Here is a 19,358-nt window from a genome sequence, read left to right on the forward strand (position 1 = left end):
AGACCATTGCACTGTCTCCACCAAAAAACGGAAAAGCTGGTTATTCAACTCCTTTGTGGTTTGTCGAATATTGCTGGCGCAGAATTACTGCCGCCTTTACCTACCCAACGGTCACCAGGAGCAGTAAGTACTTCAATTCTTGTGAAGCACTTTGAGACATTTCGATGCACGTGTGTCTTTTCTTCCTCCAACTTATCCTTTCTCAGGACTTCAAAACTATTATTTTCTGGTAATCAATACAGATCATTTCTCAATAAATTTGGAAAGATTAGCTCCTCGTTCTTACACACATACACCATGGAGTTAGTCAAGCAGTTTTGTTTGTTTTTAACACCAGTGACTATCCAAGCCGTTGTGTAGGGTGACAGTGATGATATAAATATATACATAAATAATTGGTTACACAAGAGTAATCAGCAGGCAGTAAACTAATTTTGGGAGCGCAGGTGGCTGTTATAAACGGTTTGAGGTTTCTTGTCCAGGTTTCATTGCTGACTGAACGTCACAACGAGATTTCTGCCCGCTAACTGTTCCTGGTTCTCTGTTTATTACATTGTCTTTCCACCATCTTATAGTGTGATGGAATACTCTCCACTTGCCTGGATGAGTGCAGCTCCAACAACACTCAAGAAGCTCGACACCATCCAGGACAAAGCAGCCGCTTGATTGGCACGCTACCCACCACCTTCAACACTCACTCCCTCCACCACCGGCGCACCGTGGCTGCAGTGTGTACCATCTACAAGATGCACTGCAGCAACTCGCCAAGGCTTCTTCGGCAGCACCTCCCAAACCCGCGACCTCTACCACCTAGAAGGACAAGGGCAGCAGGCGCATGGGAACACCACCACCTCCACGTTCCCCTCCCAGTCACACACCATCCTGACTGGGAAATATATCGACCGTTCCTTCATCGTCGCTGGGTCACAATCCTGGAACTCCCTCCCTAACAGCACTGTGGGAGCACCTTCACCACACGGACTGCAGCGGTTCAAGAAGGCGGCTCACCACCACCTTCTCAAGGGGCAATTAGGGATGGGCAATAAATGCCGGCCTTGCCAGCGGCACCCACATGCCAGGAATGAATTTCGAAAGGGCTAGTTTAAACTTCTAGCTCAAGTTCAAAGTGTGAGAACTTGGGCGACAAACGGAGACACACAAAGAGACAGTTTTATGATACAAGACAGTTATTGTGACAGCTCAGCGGTTATTGCAACACATACACAAAATCTAGGATTACGCCATAGGCTGTTACCAAACCCGAGACTCCACAAACTAAAATGACTGGATTCATTCCAGAGTGTCAAAATTGCAAGGGACTCATGATCTGCTAGCAGTGGTGGCATCTGGCCGACTGACTGCCAACAGTGACAATTTTAATTATCAAACATTCTCTGTTTTTATAGAATGATATGGAGCATAGAAGGAGGCCATTTGGCCCATCATGCCTGTGCCAGCTCCTTGGAAAAGCCATCACATTAGTCTCACTCCCCTGCTCTTTCCCATAGCCCTGCAAATTTTCCCTCCTTCAACTAATAATCCAATTCGCTTTTGAAAGAAAGTTACGATTGAATCTGCTTCCACCGGCCTTTCAGGCAGTGCATCCCATGTCACAACAACCCGCTGCGTAAAATTTATTTTTTGCCTCATCTTACCTTTGGTTCTTTTGCCAATCAGCTTAAATCTGTGCCCTCTGGCTACCGACCTTTCTGCCACTGGAGACAAGTTTCTCGTTTACTTTTGATTTTCATGATTTTGAATCCCTGTCAAATCTCCCCTTAGCCTTCTCCGCTCTGAAGGAGAATATACTCAGCTTCTCTAGTCCCTCCACGTAGCCGGAGGCCTGCATCCCTGATATTATGTTACAACAATGCAGGGACGGCAAGCACGCAGCTGTACTCATACAAGTGGCCACTTCCAATGGTGGCAGAGTCCCACTGTTCTCGCCCCAAGACAAAGCTTCCCCAGGACCCACTGCGTAGCCTTCAATCCCTGTCTCCCTTGAGTTTCTCTCCCAATTCCCTCTCCAAGCTCATGTCATCCAGGAGATCAACCTCTGGCTTTTTTGCTTATTTATTCGTTCACGGGATGTGGGCGTCGCTGGCAAGGCCGGCATTTATTGCCCGTCCCTAATTGCCCTCGAGAAGGTGGTGGTGAGCCAACGCCTTGATCCGCTGCAGTCCGTGTGAGGAAGGGACTCTCATAGTGCCGACATTGTCGTAGCGCTTCTAAATCACCATCACCACCGCCCTTCTCAAAAGAAAACACCCTTGAGCCCTCTGTTCCTCCAAAGTATTGATTCATCTTCAATCCCCAAAATCTTTTAACATGTTGTCACCTCCCAGATCTGTGCTCACCTGGTCCTGCGACTCCCCATTTGAATTTCTCAAGTTTCTTGTTAAAGGCGCTATGTAAATGCACACTGCTTCTGCTGAGGTCAACAAGCATTCGAAAGAGAGAGCTCGATTAACGTTTCAAGTCCTGATGAAGGATCTCCCCCCCCCCCCCCTCCCCGAAAGCATTAGCTTTTTCCCTTTCAGGTGGCGATCAGCTGCCTGTGCACTTCCAGCATTTATCGGTTAGTTTGATGAGGAATGCCAAAAGTCAGCAGCTAATCAGTAACCAATCTCAAAATAAGCTCTACAACAGCCCTGAAGAGCAGCAACCTTTTACATGTGTACGGCAGAACCAAAAACAAAACCATAGATCTGGGAATTCTACAACTTGACTCCTGGGACTGTGTACGATTTCTACCGATCGCTTGTGCTCCCAGCAAACAGCGGAGGCACATTATTAAAGCCATCAGTCCGCGCTACCTGTCTCGTGCTACACCCTTTTATTATCTTGCCCAATATTCACAAGGGAGTTAGATGTGGCCCTTACGGCTAAAGGGAATCAAGGGGTATGGAGAGAAAGCAGGAATGGGTTACTGAAGTTGCATGATCAGCCAAGATCATATTGAATGGCGGTGCAGGCTCGAAGGGCCGAATGGCCTACTCCTGCACCTATTTTCTATGTTTCTAATATGTTGAAAAGAAGAGCAGTGAGTGCAGAGTGGGAGGGTTTTAAATTCCACTGATTTGATGCAGCGCAGTAAGGTGAACCGGTCAAACAAGCCATCCCAGAACACCATGCCCTACGCCACTGTTAAACCCAGTAAGGGTGCAGGGTACAACTCCATTTGCCCCCGCCCCCCGCAATGTGCCCTCAACTCACAATCTCTAAACAGCACTGTCTACTGCTGCAGTACAGTATAACCTTTCACAAACCCTTAAACAAGAGTGCCCAAGCGGGTATCAAGTTGGGGACAATTTTGCACTTGGGACTCACATGAACTGTATTTAAATTGTCCAAACAAGAACCCCTTCAGTTGTCAGAAAAAGGGAATCTTTCATCCCATCCCTCTGTCCTTCTTTCAAATCCTATCACAGAAAAGGCAGTATTCCCCCTATTATTTATATTAAAAATCTCCATGCACTTCCTGTCAACATTTTCATTATAAATTTTTATGTCCACATTTATAATGGACGTATCCCATGTAAACTCGTCACAACGTAATTGCATTCTCTCCTTCTTTCCACCCCCACCAGAGAGGTGTTGCAGTACCACCACTTGTGGGAGGGCGCAATTACACAACGATAACGCAATTAAGTGTCAGCCATGGCTCAGTGGACAGCACACGCTCCGAGTCAGAAGATCGTGGGTTCAAGTCCCACTCAAGAGATTTGAGCTCATAAATCCAGGCTGAGACTCCAGTACAGTACTGAGGGAGTGGTGCACTGTCGGAGGTGCTATCTTTCGGATGAGACGTTAAACCGAGGCCCCAACTGCCCTCTCAGGTGGACATAAAAGGTCCCATGGCACAATTTTGAAGAAGAGTAGGTGAGTTATGCCGCGATGCCCTGGGCCAATATTTATCCCTCAATTAACATCACTAAAAACAGATAATTTGGTCGTCATCATCACATTGCTGTTTGTGGGACTTTGGCTGTCATGTTTCCTGCGTTACAACAGTGACTACATTTCAAAAGTACTGTAATGCGCTTTGGGATGTCCTGAAGTTGTGAAAGGCGCTATATAAACGCAAATTCCTTCTTTTTTTTAAATATACGTTATCGTTCCTGCTACAAATGTGAGAATTTATAATGGAAATATTAAAATAAGGACAGAATATATGACTTTAAAATGGGGACTGAATTACATCTGTGCCCTGGTCCGAATCCCCCCCACCCCCTCGGTTTCTAACCCTGCTCCACCTGAAGACTATATTTGGTCTTAACTTCCAAGACCGTGGGAGATTCTACGGTCATATAAAGTAAGAGAGTGAGCATGTATACCTCAGGGTTCTGGTAATGATGAAGTCTTCTCTATGTTCCCTCCAGTAAAGATACCCATCATCTAAAACCTTTTCGGTGCGTTTGTTACTTCAGCTGCCCCAAGCTGTGAAACTCCCGCCCTAAACCTCTCCGCCTCTCTATCCTCCTTTAAGACGCTCCTTAAAACCCACTTCCTCACCTGTCCTAATGTCACCTTATGTGGCTTGGTGTCAAATTCTGTTTGATAACGATTCTGTGAAGCACCTTTGGACATTTTACTACATTAAAGGCGCTGTACAAATACAAGTTGTTGTTGTAGCACACTTATTCAGACGCAGGATGCTCTATGCAGATCCAATGTCTGTACTAAGAAACCCTTTATTCATTCAGAATGATCCCCTTCAACCTCACTCTGTGCCACAGGTCAAGACGATGGCCTGAGGACTGCGATAGGATTCAGCCTAGATCCCGCTCCCCTTTAACCAACAGTCTCTTTAAATCTTGTTGCACTCTGGGACTAAATGTAGAGGATTTCATCCAGCATCTGTCCTGTAACCACAAAATTCCATCAAATGTCATTAAATGTTTCACAAAATCCACCATCACCGTCCTAATGCTGAAGTGTGCTGGAGATTCCTCTCCAAGGTGAGCCCTCCACTGCTCTGGGGAGGGTGGCCATGCTCACTATTGCAGCCCGTCAGTGAAAGTGGGAGTGGGGGGGGTCATTCACCCTACTACCAGAGGAATTGAAAAATCTGAGTCAGAGGCGAGTGTGTTGCCATAAGAACATAAGAAATAGGAGCAGGAGACGGTCATTTGTCCCCTCGAGCCTGCTCCGCCATTCAATAAGATCATGGCTGATCTGATCTTGGTCTCAACTCCACTTCCCCGCCCACTCCCCATAACCCTCGACTCCCTTATCGTTCATAGATCTGTCTACTTCCACCCAGCCTCCACAGCTTTCTGGGGCAGAAAATTCCAAAGATTCACGACCCTCCAAGAGAAGAAATTCCTCCTCATCTTAGTTTTAAATGGGCGGCCCCTTATTCTGGAACTATCCCCCCTAATTCTAGATTCCCCCACGAGGGGAAACATCCTCTCTGCATCTACCCTGTCGAGCCCCCTCAGAATCTTATACGTTTCAATAAGATCTCTCATTCTTCTAAACTCCAATGAGTATAGGCCCAACCTGCTCAACCTTGGTTCATAAGGCAACCTCTTCATATCAGGAATCAACCTCGTGAACCTTCTCTGGACTGCCTCCAATGGAAGTATATCACAGGAGTGATGGCATCTAGTTTCGGCATACTCTATATTCCGAACGTCACTGTGGGCAAGGGGCAGTGAGCCAGGGGACAAAGATGCCCCACTTGAAGAGCAGGGACCCGGCTGGGGGGGGCGGGGAGGAAATTAGCAAGAGTCACCCTTGAACTACCATATCAGGGTTAGCTTTCAGAATCCTTCCTGCAGTTTGCCCACGCACCCTCTGATCCTGTGCATGATACGAGCTGGCCTAATAAAGGGGCAGGATTACCTTTTGTAATGAAACAATTGAGCCAACTGATAGCATAAACATGTGAGTCGGTCCAGTCCCTCACATCGTATAAGACCGAGCTTCAGCAAGCACCTTGCTAAACCAAACTATCGCCTTGTAACTAATTTTAACCACTGCATTTACACATTTAGAAATAAAGAATTCTCACTTCTGCTTTCCTAACTCAGTATATAGACCAGATACAATTGAGCAATAATCGGTTAGGTTTTATAATCCTGGAAACCAGCCTTGCCTTCAGTCAATCTTAGAAAAAATACTGAGCTGCAGCAACTGCATTAACCATCGGCCAATAGTTAGTCTTCCACCAACTGCTCTGTATTTTGAGTGGTTGAGAAAAGCATTATTCAATCAACAGAAAGGGAGGCATCTCATTGTTTACTGTCACACTGCGATCAACAGATTATTGCTAAATTGTATCCGGTCAAAACTGACTCAAGAAAGAAGTGAAAATAAACAGGCAAATGCAGTGGATACAATTACTGTGACACCATGTCATACTGTAACATATTGTCTCACTGTAACACTACTGTAAATTGCTATACCATACTATGACAACATACAATAAACTGTCATACTATAGCACAATGAATTAACACTTTTTACTGTCACATATGGTCATACTATTTACAGTACTATCATACTTAACACTATACTGCCATACTGTGACACTATCATACTATAACACCGTATTCTGTTAACTGTAGCACTCTATACAGGTCATAATCCAACACTGTGTACTATTATATTGTAAGAAGTCGCAAAATTCACACGTCTCTAATCTATCCTGAGGGAGAGCAGAAAGGATGAAAACAATTTCTCATTGGCACAAAACACAGAATGTCAATACAATCCCACACACACACACTACAGGTCCCAAGTGCCCCGCTAATAAGCATGTGAGAAAAATCACTAGTGGGCAAACTGGGAGGAGGAAATGTTTCAGTTCAAATAATCGAAACAAGTGTCTGGGACTACCGACAAAACAGGCCGAGCTTATTCAAAAGCAAAATACTGTGGATGCTTGAAATCTGAATGAAAAAACAGAAAATGCTGGAAACAGCATCTCATCTTTCGATTAGCACTTTATAGCCTTCCAGACTCAACACTGAGTTTAACAATTTCAGATCATAACCTCTGCCCCCATTTTTTGGGACGGCAGCTTTTGATGATTCTGCCATTTTCATCTCGAGACTTTTGTTTCTTTACTTGTTCCATTACCATCTCCTTTCATCACAGGCAGTCCCTCGAAATCGAGGAAGACTTGCTTCCACTCTAAAAGTGAGTTCTCAGGTGACTGAACAGTCCAATACGGGAATTACAGTCTCTGTCACAGGTGGGACAGACAGTGGTTGAGGGAAGGGGTGGGTGGGACTGGTTTGCCGCACGCTCCTTCCGCTTGATTTCTGCATGCTCTCGGCGACGAGACTCGAGGTGCTCAGCGCCCTCCCGGATGCTCTTCCTCCACTTAGGGCGGTCTTGGGCCAGGGATTCCCAGGTGTCGGTGGGGATGTTGCACTTTATCAGGGATGCTTTGAGAGTGTCCTTGAAACATTTCCTCTGCCTGCCTGGGGATCACCTGCCGTGTAGGAGTTCCGAGTAAAGCGCTTGCTTTGGGAGTCTCGTATCAGGCATGCAGACGATGTGGCCTGCTCAAGGGAACTGGTCGAGTGTGGTCAGTGCTTCGATGCTGGGGATGTTGGTCTGGTCGAGAACACTAACAGTGGTCATCTCCTTTAGCCTCGCACCATCATCCCTTTTGTCATTTATTTTCTTCTGCCTTCCACCGCATCACCGACCTTCCCTTTTGTTTTTTTTCCTCTCCTCTCCCCGTTCTCTGCCTCTGCACTTGCTTAAAACCTGTTACATCTCTAACTTTTTCCAGTTCTGATGGAAGTTCATCGACATGAAACATTAACTCTGTTTCTCGCTCCACAGATGCTGCCTGACCTGCTGAATATTTCCAGCATTTTCTGGTTCAATTCCAAGCTTATTCAAGTCACCTTCAGAACAACCATCAAACATTTGATTCGTTGCTGCAGAGGTCTGTAGCAATTTTACTGACAAAAACATGGAGATTTTTGGGACGGTAATCTGAGGATATATTTTTCCCTACCAAGGGCCTGCCCTTCAGACACTGGGGTACAATTCCACTGGTGTTGATGTAGCCCGCGGGTCAAGTGGCCACACGTAGACAGTAACAGCAAGCTATTCAACAACAGGATGCATTAAGCAAAATCCACATAAACATCAAACAAATATAGGAAGCCAACCATTAAAAATCCTTGCAGGCAGGAGCTCACAACATCACACCAACAGCTGCTTTCTAACTCAACAGTTGTGGGAACATCGGAACAGGAGTAGATCATTCAGCCCCTCAAGCCTGTTCCGCCAATCAATGGGATCATGGCTGATCTGCGAACTAACTCCATATACTCGCCTTTGGCCCATATCCTTGAATACCTTTGGTTAACAAAAAGCCATCAATCTCCAATTTAAAATTAACAATTCATCTAGCACCAATTTGCGTTTGCGGAACAGAGTTCCAAACTTCTACCACCCTTGTGTGTAGAAGTATTTCCTAAGTCATAGAACGGTTACAGCAGCGAAGGAGGCCATTCGGCCCATCGAGCCCATGCCAGCTCTCTGCAAGAGCATTTCAGCCAGTCCCACTCCCCCCACCCTTTCCCCGTAGCCCTGAAATGTTTTTTCTTTCAGGTACTTACCCAATTCACTTTTGAAAAACATAATTGACCCTGCCTCCACCACCCTCTCAGGCAGTGCATTCCATATAACCATTTCAAAATTTCACTCCTGAAAGGTCCCGCTCCAACCTTTATACCCCAAGTCTGAGGCTCAGCAACCCAGCGGAAATAGGTCCTCTCTATCTACCCCATCTGTTCCCCTTAATATTTTGAAAATTTCGTTCAGATCACCCCTTAACCTAAATTCTAGGGACAATAACCCTAATTCGTGAAATCTCTCCTCGTAACTTAGCCCTTGAGTTGTAGCATCTGTTTCAACACATGCGCTAGAATCTTGGGGTATAATTATTCACGAGTTAACTTCCTGTAGCAACAGCTAAGGGAATGGTGAGCAGCAGTAAATTACGAGGGAATAGTGCAGTGTTGTCCACGATGGTAGCCACCAGCCATAAGTGGCAAATTGAGAATCCAAATGTGGCAAAATGTACTTCTGATCAGTAAATAAAAAATGGTGCAATAGACAGTGTCCTTGGGCCATGCGAACTGAGTACACATATGCGCGTGGCATGTGCACGTGAACTTTAAACTCATCACACGTTGGTTGGTGAAATGGGGGGGGATGAAAAGCAGAGTGCAAGAGTGTTTTTTGGTTACTGAATGCCGCTTGATGTTTGTGACAGTAGATCATCATAGGCAGTCCCTCGGATCGAGGATGACTTGCTTCCGCACCAAAAAGGGATGAGTTCACAGATGTTTCAATGAAGGACCTAATATTCCAGGTCCTGAACTACATCCTGAAGGGTGGAAGATGCCTGTGTGTGGATTTTTTTAACGTGTGGGTGGGTGACCGTTACACACCAGCCACCACACGGGCTTGACAGAGCTAGGTTTTGGTCCAGTGGCAAGGGTTAACCAGGACGAGTGGAGACCAGCTCTGCTGCACGGACCTAGTGCGCGCACATATCGCAGGGTGGGCTGGTCTGTGCTGCCTCGGGCCCCTAGCCCCAAACTCGCGCCTCTCCTGGGCCCCGATCACATCCCTCCACAGTCTCTCGCCGCTCCTGCTGTACCTGCCCAGGCTCCAAGCAGCGGCCTGGACACTGATGATGTCACTCTTCGCTGCCGTCACCCTCCTACACCAGCTCACGCTGCTCCCAGGCCGCCGCATCTCTGAGCGGAGGGAGGTGAAGTAAATATACATTTATCTGGATTGTGAGAGTGTATGTAAGGCATTTTCCACTAAAAATGAGTGCATGCGGCTAGAACGCTGTTGTCCGAATCACACCTGAGGATGGCCAGCAGTTTCTATTGGACAACAGCTTGCACCTTTAGCGTAGGAAAACATCCCAAGATGCTTCACAGAAGCGTGAAAACCATCTGGGTCCAGGTGACCGCGCCGTGTTTTTGTGGTACACAAGAACTTGCATTTATATAGTGCCTTTCACGACTTCAGGACATCTCAAAGTGCTTCACAGCCAATGAAGTGCTTTTGAAGTGTAGTTGCTGTTGTAATCGAAGGACAACACTGGAATGGCAGATAGCACTAAAATCAGATGGAGCCAATAAAATCAGATGGAAACTTTGATCAGTCTGGTAAATTAACCTCCCCCCCCCCCACCCCGCCCACAAATTCCCCCACATTACACAAAACTGATTTTCCATTTGTCCTCTCCATTCTTTTCCTTGGCATTTTCAAGGAGTGAATCACTGAATGCTCTGGGTCCTTTTATAGCAATCCCTCTTTATTTCCCCCACCCCCACTGACAGCAAACACAGCTCCTTTTTCCCCCTGCACTATTTTCCATGTCATTCCTGCCAGCATTTTTTTTTATGAAGGAGGCGTGTTTGAGGGAACAAAGATCGCCGACTGACTGTGGAGCAGCGGGGGACTGCCGTGCCAAAACTGGCTGCAAATGCATCAATCTTCAGTGGCTGGGGACAAAATGGAAGCGTTCGGGCCAGGGGTTTGGCCCCGGTTGTGAGCTGCCAGAGACAAGCACATGGCTTGCACATCTCCCCGGCTCTGCCATGCCATGAAACCATTTTGAACAGACTGGTTGCAAACGAATAATGCGTATTAATAATGCGCAACAAAGACAAATGCAGCCCTTCCACTCGATGGGATGGCTTTTTTTTTAAAATATATCATATAATGGATTAAAAATAGGAAACTCGGCGGTGCCAATACCTACAGGAAGAGTCGGCGTTGAACATGTCTGGCGTAGGGACGCGTTGCAAGAAGCAAATACCATCAAGTCGGAAGGTCCTAATAAAGAAACAAAAAAATAAAGACTCCCTTTTTTTGGGAGGGGAAGACACCTTTTTTTCCCGAGTCACAAGAGCCTCCAGATCCCTCGCACAGGCACAGAGCGAGGGCCGTCTCCCTTCTGAATGGCGATAGGAAGGAAACTGAGCGAGATTGGGCAGAGCCTGGGAGGGGGCGAGATTGTAACTCTGCCCTCCCACTTTAAGCCACACACACAGAGTTTAAGCAGTCTGGCTACCGATGCTGAAGGAAGGAGTGTCTGACAAGAGGGGAGAGCAGAGCACACCACGTAGAGAAAAGACAATTATCTGGAACTGATGGGAAACACAAACAGTGTGTGGGCAGTGAATGCACAGTGCACTGGGGAGGGAGGGAGGGAGGCTAGAGCCACGTTTACTGTCTTGCTTGTGGTCGATCACTCCATCCCATTAGAGAAAAAAAACTAACGCTGTTTAAAAAAGGACTCTCTCTCTGATGCTGGCCCCAAGGTTCAAGTAGCCGTTGCAATGTGTCATCATAGGCAGTCCCTCGAAGCGAGGATAGGTGCAGGAGCAGGCCATTCAGCCCTTCTAGCGGTGCAGGCTAGAAGGGCTGAATGGCCTGCTCCTGCACCTATTTTCTATGCTTCCACGCCAAAAAGGAATGAGTTCACAGGTGTTTCAATGAAGGACCTAATATTCCGGATCCTGAACTACATGTTGAATGAAGGGTGGAAGATGCCTGTGTGTGGATTTTTTTAACGTGTGGTGGCCGTTGCACACCAGCCACCACACGGGCTTGACAGAGCTAGGTCTTGGTCCAGTGGCAAGGGTTAACCAGGACGACTGGAGACCAGCTCTGCTGCACGGACCTAGTGTGCACACATATCGCAGTGTGGGCTGGGCCCGTGCTGCCCCTGGGCCCCAGACTCACGTCTTTCCTGGGCCCTCGGTCACTTCCTTCTACAAACTCTTGCCGCCCCTTCGCCCTTCCTGCTGTGCCTGCCCGCACTGCAATCAGCGACCTGACTTCGCAGGCGTTGCCCTCCTGCAGTGGTATGCCTCCGGCCTGCTGATGGTCTTGCAGGCCGGGACCGTGCCGATTTCCGGTTGCAATGTGTGGTATGCTACTGAGCCACACACACACACAGGTCCTGAAATTGCTCCACAGTCTGCTCTCAGCTGGTCAGTGACAACAGTTAGCATGTCAACAATATGCTTCAGAATCTGATAACTGTGCTGAGCTGACTGATCTCAATCTTTTAAGATTCTTGCAGCACAGGAGGCCATTCGGCCCGTGATGTCTGTCCGGCTCCCACTCTGCTCTTTCCCCATAACTCTGCATTTTTTTCCCTTTTCAAGTAGATCTCCAAATCTCTTCTGAAAGTTGCTATTGAATCTGCCTCCTTCTAACACCCTTTCAGATCGTGCATTCCAGATTATAATTCGCTGAGTTAAAAAAAAATTCTCACCTCCCCTCTTTTCCCAATCAATTTCAATCCATGTCCTCTGGTTACCGACCCTCCTCTGCCAGTGGAGACGGTTTCTCTTTATTAACTCTATCCATTTTGGACCATCGCCAAAGCCCTTCAGCTTTGATGACCGATGGCCAAAAGCTTGAAAGAACTGCGACATACGGAATGGATTCCTTATCAAAAACCCCACAGTACAACCTGAAGGATCTAGTTAATGATAAAGTAATGATAAAGTCCCTGTAGAGGGACGTGATCGGGGCCCAGAAAAGGCCGTGCAGCAGAGCAGGTCTCCAGTCGTCTTGGTTAACCCTTGCCACTGGACCAAGACCGAGCTCTGTCAAGCCCGTGGCTGGTGTGCAACGGTCACCACACGTTAAAAAAATCCACGCACAGGCATCTTCCACCCTTTACGATGTAGTTCAATATCTGGAATATTAGGTCCTTCATTGAAAGACCTGTGAACTCATCCTTTTTTTGGCGTGGAAGCAAGTCATCCTCAGTTCGAGAGACTGCTGATGATGATGATTTAATCCATCAAATCCTTCATAATTTTGAACACCTCTTTTAAATCTCCCCTTCATCCGTTTCTGCTCTAAGGAGAACATTCCCACCTTTTCTAGTCTCTCCACATCCCTGGACCCATTCTGGTAAATCATCTTGTTTGGGGTGTTAACTACGGTTTGGGCAGTATAATTGGCACCAAGGCAAGAGGAGAGAATGGATTTATGAAGGTGAAGTCATGTTTGACAAATTTGCTGGAATTCTTTGAGGATGTAACACAGGGTGGATAAAGGGAAATCAGTGGATGTGGTGTATTTGGACTTCCAGAAGGCATTTGACAAGGTACCACATAAAAGGTTGGTGGAGGTCCTTTGTCTTACGGATGTTTAGTGTAAGGCCCATGCTTTCATATGCCTCAGTAAATACATCGACTCTATCCTGGAGTTCAGCCTCAGAATGTGCGCAGACGCAGGCATCGTCTGCCTACTTTAGCTCACGACAGAGGCTGGGGTGATCTAAATGTGGCCTGGAGGCGGCATAGGTTAAACAGCTTCCAACTGGTTCGGTAGTTTAGTTCCACTCCAGCAGGGAGCTTGTTGACTGTGAGGTGGAGCATGGCGGCGAGGAAGATTGAGAAGAGGGTTGGGACGATGACGCAGCCCTGTTTGACCCCGGTCTGGATGTGGATTGTGTCTGTAATGGATCCGTTGGTAAGGATCACGGCCTGCATGTTGTCGTGGAGCAGGCGAAGGATGTTGGCAAACTTTACTCCACCAGCCTGCCCTCGCTGCAGAGCACTGCCCTCCAGTCATCAAGATCCGCGGCGCGGCCCTGGACAATGTGGACCATTTCCCATACCACGGGAGCCTCTCGTCAACAAAAGCAGACATTGATGCGGAGATTCAATATCGCCTCCAGTGCAGCCGCCTAAGAAAAAGAGTGTTCGAAGACCAGGCCCTCAAATCTACCACCAAGCTCATGGTCTACAAGGCTGTAGTAATACCCACCCTCCTGTATGGATCAGAGATATGGACGATGTACAAAAGACACCTCAAGTCACCGGAGATATATCACCAACGATGTCTCCACAAGATCCTGCAAATCCCCTGGGAGGGCAGTCGCATCAACATCAGTGTCTTCGTCCAGACTAACATCCCCAGCATTGAAGCACTGACCACACTCAATCAGCTTTGCTGGGCAGGCCACATAGTTTGCATGCCAGACACGAGACTCCCAAAGCAAGTGCTCTATGTGGAGCTCCTTCATGCCAAACGAGTCAAAGGTGGGCAGCGACAATGTTACAGGGACACCCTCAAAGCCTCCCTGATAAAGTGTGACATCCCCACTGACACCTGGGAGTCCCTGGCCAAATATCGCCCTAAGTGGAGAAAGTGCATCCGGAAGGGCGATGAGCACTTAGAGTCTCATTGCCGAGAGCGTGCAGAGGTCAAGCGCAGGCAGTGGAAGGAGCATGCGGCAAACCAGTCCCACCCATCCCTTCCCTCAATGACTGTCTGTCCCACCTGTGACAGTCTATGGGTCTCGTATTGGACTATTCAGCCACCAAAGAACTCACTTCAGGGGTGGAAGCAAGTCTTCCTTGATTCCGAGAGACTGCCTATGATGATGATGATATAAAAGGTTACTGCACAAGATAAAAGTTGACGGGGTTGGAGTAATATATTAGCATGGATCGAGGATTGGCCAAAAAAAAGTCGGGTAAATGGTTCATTCTCGGGTTGGCAATCAGTAACTAGTGGGGTGCCGCAGGGATCAGTGCTGGGACCCCAACTATTTACAATCTATATTAACAACTTGGATGAAGGGACAGAGTGTAACGTAGCCAGGTTTGCAGACGATACAAAGATGGGAGGAAAAGCAATGTGTGAGGAGGACACAAAAAACCTGCAAAAGGACATAGTCAGGCTAAGTGAGTGGGCAAAAATTTGGCAGATGAAATATAATGTTGGAAAGTGTGAGGTCATGCACTTTGGCAGAAAAAAAATCGAAGAGCAAGTTATTATTTAAATAAAGAAAAATTGCAAAGTGCCGCAGTACAGTGGGACCTGGGGGTCCTGGGGCATGAAACACAAAAAGTTAGTATGCAGGTACAGCAAATGATCGGGAAGGCCAATGAAATCTTGGCCTTTATTGCAAAGGGGATGGAGTATAAAAGCAGGGAAGTCTTGCTACAGTTATACAGGGTGTTGGTGAGGCCACACCTGGAATACTGCGTGCAGTTTTAGTTTCCATATTTACGAAAGGATATACTTGCTTTGGAGGCAGTTCAGAGAAGGTTCACTCGGTTGATTCCGGAGATGAGGGGGTTGACTTATGAGGAAAGGTTGAGTAGGTTGGGCCTCTATTCATTGGAATGCAGAAGAATGAGAGGTGATCTTATTGAAACGTATAAGATTATGAGGGGGCTTGACAAGGTGGATGCAGAGATGATGTTTTCACTGATGGGGGAGACTAGAACTAGGGGGCATAATCTTAGAATCGGGGCCGCCCATTTAAAACTGAGATGAGGAGAAATTTATTTTCTCAGAGGGTTGTAAATCTGGAATTCGTTGCCTCAGAGAGCTGTGGAAGCCGGGTTATTGAATAAATTTAAGACAGAGATAGACAGTTTCTTAACCGATAAGGGAATAAGGGGTTAAAGGGAGTGGGCGGGGAAGTGGACCCGAGTCCATGATTGGATCAGCCATGATCCTGTTAAATGGTGGAGCAGGCTCGAGGGGCCGTACGGCCTACTCCTGCTCCTATTTCTTATGTTCTTAAATTATCAGTCAGGATTTTCAAGCCGATCAGTATAAAGTGACCCCTATGGAAAGTGCATGTGTGACTATTGGCTGATGGCAGGTTCCGGCTCTGGTGTGACGCCCCCACAGAGGAATAGCCAGCCCCGTCTGTATTCATACATGAAGAATGACAAATAGGCAGGCAGAACCATAAGCCAACATGTCGTCAGGAAAGCAAGAAATGGAAGAGTGAAATTAACCAACCTCACTTTTCTGTTTGAATGATATATATATGCAATAGAGATGGTAGGCCAAGTTACATTTTCCAAAACAATGTTTTTGCTGCTGATTTCATGGCAGATGTCTGCCAGCTTGGAGCACTCCATCTGATTAATGAGTGACAGGACACACAGAGGTTAGTGATTGTGACATAGATACTGATGTAGATGATCTGCAGCTGATTACCAAGAACTAGCAGTCAGTATATTTTAGTTCGACCCACAGATTACAATATGGTTAGCAACTGCAATATACACAAGCTGAGCAATTCACGTCCTCAGTGGCTCCTCCACAATAGTATTGCAAAAGCAACAAAATGAATTCGATTCAGAATTAACGATGACTGCTAGTTTCACCAGCACTGCGAATCGCAGAATCACAGACATTTGCAGCACTGAAGACCATTCAGACCATTGCGTCTGTGCCAGCTCTTTGCTAGAGCAAGCCAAGAGTATCATCACCATCGTAGGCAGTCCCTCGGAATCAAGGAAGACTTGCTTCCACTCTTAGCATGAGTTCTTAGGTGGCTGTACAGTCACAGATGGGACAGACAGTGGTTGAAGGGAAGGATAGGTGGGGAGCCTGCTCCTTCCGCTTGGTTTCTGCATGCTCTCGGCGACGATACTCAAGGAGCTCAGCACCCTCCCGGATGCACTTCCTCCACTTCGGGCGGTCTTTGGCCAGGGACTCCCAGGTGTCAGTGGGGATGTTGCACTTTATCAGGGAGGCTTTGAGGGTGTCCTTGCAACGTTTCCTCTGCCCACTTTTGGCTCATTTGCCGTGGACGAGTTCCGAGTAGAGCGCTTGCTTTAGGAGTCTCATGTCTGGCATGCGAACTATGTGGCCTGCCCAGCAGAGTTGATCAAGTGTGGTCAGTGCTTCAATGCTGGGGATGTTGGCCTGGTCGAGGACGCTAATGTCCTCCCAGGGGATTTGTAGGATCTTGCAGAGACATCGTTGGTGGTAGTTCTCCAGCGACTTGAGGTGTCTATTGTACATGGTCCATGTCTCTGAGCCATACAGGAGGGCGGGTATTACTACGGCCCTGCAGACCATGAGCTTGGTGACAGTTTTGAGGGCCTGGTCTTCAAATACACTTTCTCTCAGGCGGCCGAAGGCTGCACTGGCGCACTGGAGGCGTTGCTGGATCTCGTCGTCAATGCCTGCTCTTGTTAATAATAGGAGGCTCCCGAGACTAACTGCACTGCACTGCCCGCTCCATCTCTCTCTCTCTCTCCATAGCCCTGTATCTTCCTCCGCTTCAAATATTTATCCAATTTTCCTTTAATAAAATGCACTGGTCTCTTGAGTTAATCACACCTTGTGGCAAAGCATTTCCTGCTTCAGCTACCCATCTTTCCCCATTCAGTCTATCAAAGCCCTTTATAGTTTTAAAAACAAGGCACAGAGAAAGAACCAACATTAAAAACGAAGTATAGAGGGAGTCCAACATGGATTTTATGATCTTGCGAATAGCTGACCCCAGGATTAATGGAAGGTGCAGTTAGACAGGCGATTGGACCAACATGTCCCCACAACATTAGCATTACTCATGCCCACACTCTGGGATACTGAAGCAAACACAGTGCCAATACAAGCCCAGGACTGGGAGGACAATCTTTATTCTTGTGCCAATGCTGGACATTACAGGACAAAATGGTCAGGCTGGACTGCACACCAACATTGCGCTTCATCACCAATAGCACCCTCGCCGACAGTGCGCAACCTCAATGCCCTGCTCCATGCTCAGCTGAGCTTCAAATCTCACATTCACTCCATCAAGAGCGACAACTTTCCCCTCCAAAAACATTACCCAGCTCTGTCCCTACCCCACCTCCACTGCCAGTTGAACCCTTATCCACTAGTTTGTCACTGCCAGGTTTGACTTCTCCAATGCTTCACCCTATACAAAGTTCAAATCAACCGGCCGTGTTCCAGCCTGGACTAAGCCTCACTCACACATCACCTCAGTACGCGCTGATCTCCATCACCTCTCTCTCCCAGTGCATTCAGAGTTCTCGCCAGTTTAAAAATCTCCCCCACAGCCCAACGCTGCATTCTCGCCAAGCTAGTCTACACTTATCTTATTGAAATGTATAAGACTATGAGGGGGGCTTGACAGGGTAGATGCAGAGAGGATGTTTCCCCTCGTGGGGGAATCTAGAACTAGGGGACATAGTTTCAGGATAAGGGGTCGCCCATTTAAAACGGAGATGAGGAGGAATTTCTTCTCTCAGAGGGTTGTGAATTTGTGTTAGTCTCTGCGAGAGCTGCCATGATCTTATTGAATGGCGGAACAAGCTCGAGGGGCCAAATGGCCGACTCCTGCTTCTATTTCTTATGTACACACAAACTCACACCGTCAGTAATCCTGCATTGGGATTACTGTGGGATCCTTCCCCCACCCCCGATCCCTACTTGTGACACAAGCTTCAGCCAGTGCTCTCTCACGTTCTCTTCCTACTCCCTCCACCTCTACACTTCACTCCCGACCTTCATATACGGCCTCAAAATCTACCTTTGGTCACCTCCCCAACTCTTCTAACGCCTGCTGTCACAACACACATCACGCTCAAGTTTCGGCCTGGGTTGCTCCTATTTTTTTGGAGCAACTAGTTTAGAATGGAACATCTTAGAAATTGTAATTCTCGGCATTTAGTTTGCTTCACTTCTAGTCAGTTAGAATAATTTAACTTTAGAACAGATTTTTTTTTCAAAAGGGGGCGTGTCCAGCCACTTACAGCTGTATTGCAAGTTTAGGCAACGAAAACTTACTCCAAACTAACTTAGAATGGGGTACGTGTAGATTTTTGTACGCTCAGAAAAACCTTGCCTACAATTATAAATCAGGAGTAGGGAACGAGAGATGGGGAAGGGGGGGGGAGGGGTTTACAAACATTAAACACTTCACTTTTACAAATAAAGAGCCATCATCTATAATAAATGATAAATACATCAATAAATCAAGCAATAAATCATCAAAATAAATAAAAAAACTAATATATAAAAAAATAATAAAAAATCAATCAATAAATAAAAAATTATTTCTACTCACCTACTGCAACACCGGGAGCCCTTCAACAGCATGCTGGGAACACCCCGCCCCCCTCCTCCCTCCTCCAGTACTCTCTCTCTGTCTCTATCAGTGTCTCTCTCTCTCTCTCTCTGTTTCTGCCAGTGTCTCTGTGTTTCTGACAGCGAAGGGGGGGGGGAAGAAAGAGGGAGGGGTGGGGGGGTAGAGGGGAGGGTAGAGGGGAGGGTAGAGGGGAGGGTAGAGGGGAGGGTAGAGGGAGGGTAGAGGGGAGGGTAGAGGGGAGGGTAGAGGGGAGGGTAGAGGGGAGGGTAGAGGGGAGGGTAGAGGGGAGGGTAGAGGGGAGGGTAGAGGGAGGGTAGAGGGGAGGGTAGAGGGAGGGGTAGAGGGGAGGGTAGAGGGGAGGGTAGAGGGGAGGGAAGGAGGGAGGAGGGAGAGGGAGGAGGAGGGAGGAGGAGAGGGAGGAGGGGGGAGAGGGAGGAGGGGAGAGGGAGGAGGGGGGAGAGGAGGAGGT

General features: G+C 47.4%; 1 protein-coding gene across 6 annotated transcripts in view; it reads right to left on the minus strand.

Annotated features, from left to right (window-relative positions):
* LOC139228079 (suppressor of tumorigenicity 7 protein homolog) overlaps nt 1-19,358 on the minus strand; it is a 197,262-nt gene that overhangs the window by 142,170 nt on the left and 35,734 nt on the right. Inside the window, exon 2 of one of the 6 annotated variants that reach the window (XM_070859248.1) lies at nt 10,766-10,839. The exons of 2 other annotated variants lie outside the window; for them this stretch is intronic. In XM_070859248.1, coding sequence (XP_070715349.1) covers nt 10,766-10,787 — 22 coding nt within the window. In that variant the 5' untranslated portion in view covers nt 10,788-10,839. Of the gene's footprint in view, nt 1-10,761; nt 10,980-19,358 lie in introns of those variants that run through there. 3 more of the 6 variants (XM_070859245.1, XM_070859247.1, XM_070859249.1) reach the window with 3 other exon arrangements.

The sequence above is a fragment of the Pristiophorus japonicus genome, chromosome 17, assembly GCF_044704955.1.
Source record: "Pristiophorus japonicus isolate sPriJap1 chromosome 17, sPriJap1.hap1, whole genome shotgun sequence".
NCBI classification, from domain to species: domain Eukaryota; kingdom Metazoa; phylum Chordata; class Chondrichthyes; family Pristiophoridae; genus Pristiophorus; species Pristiophorus japonicus.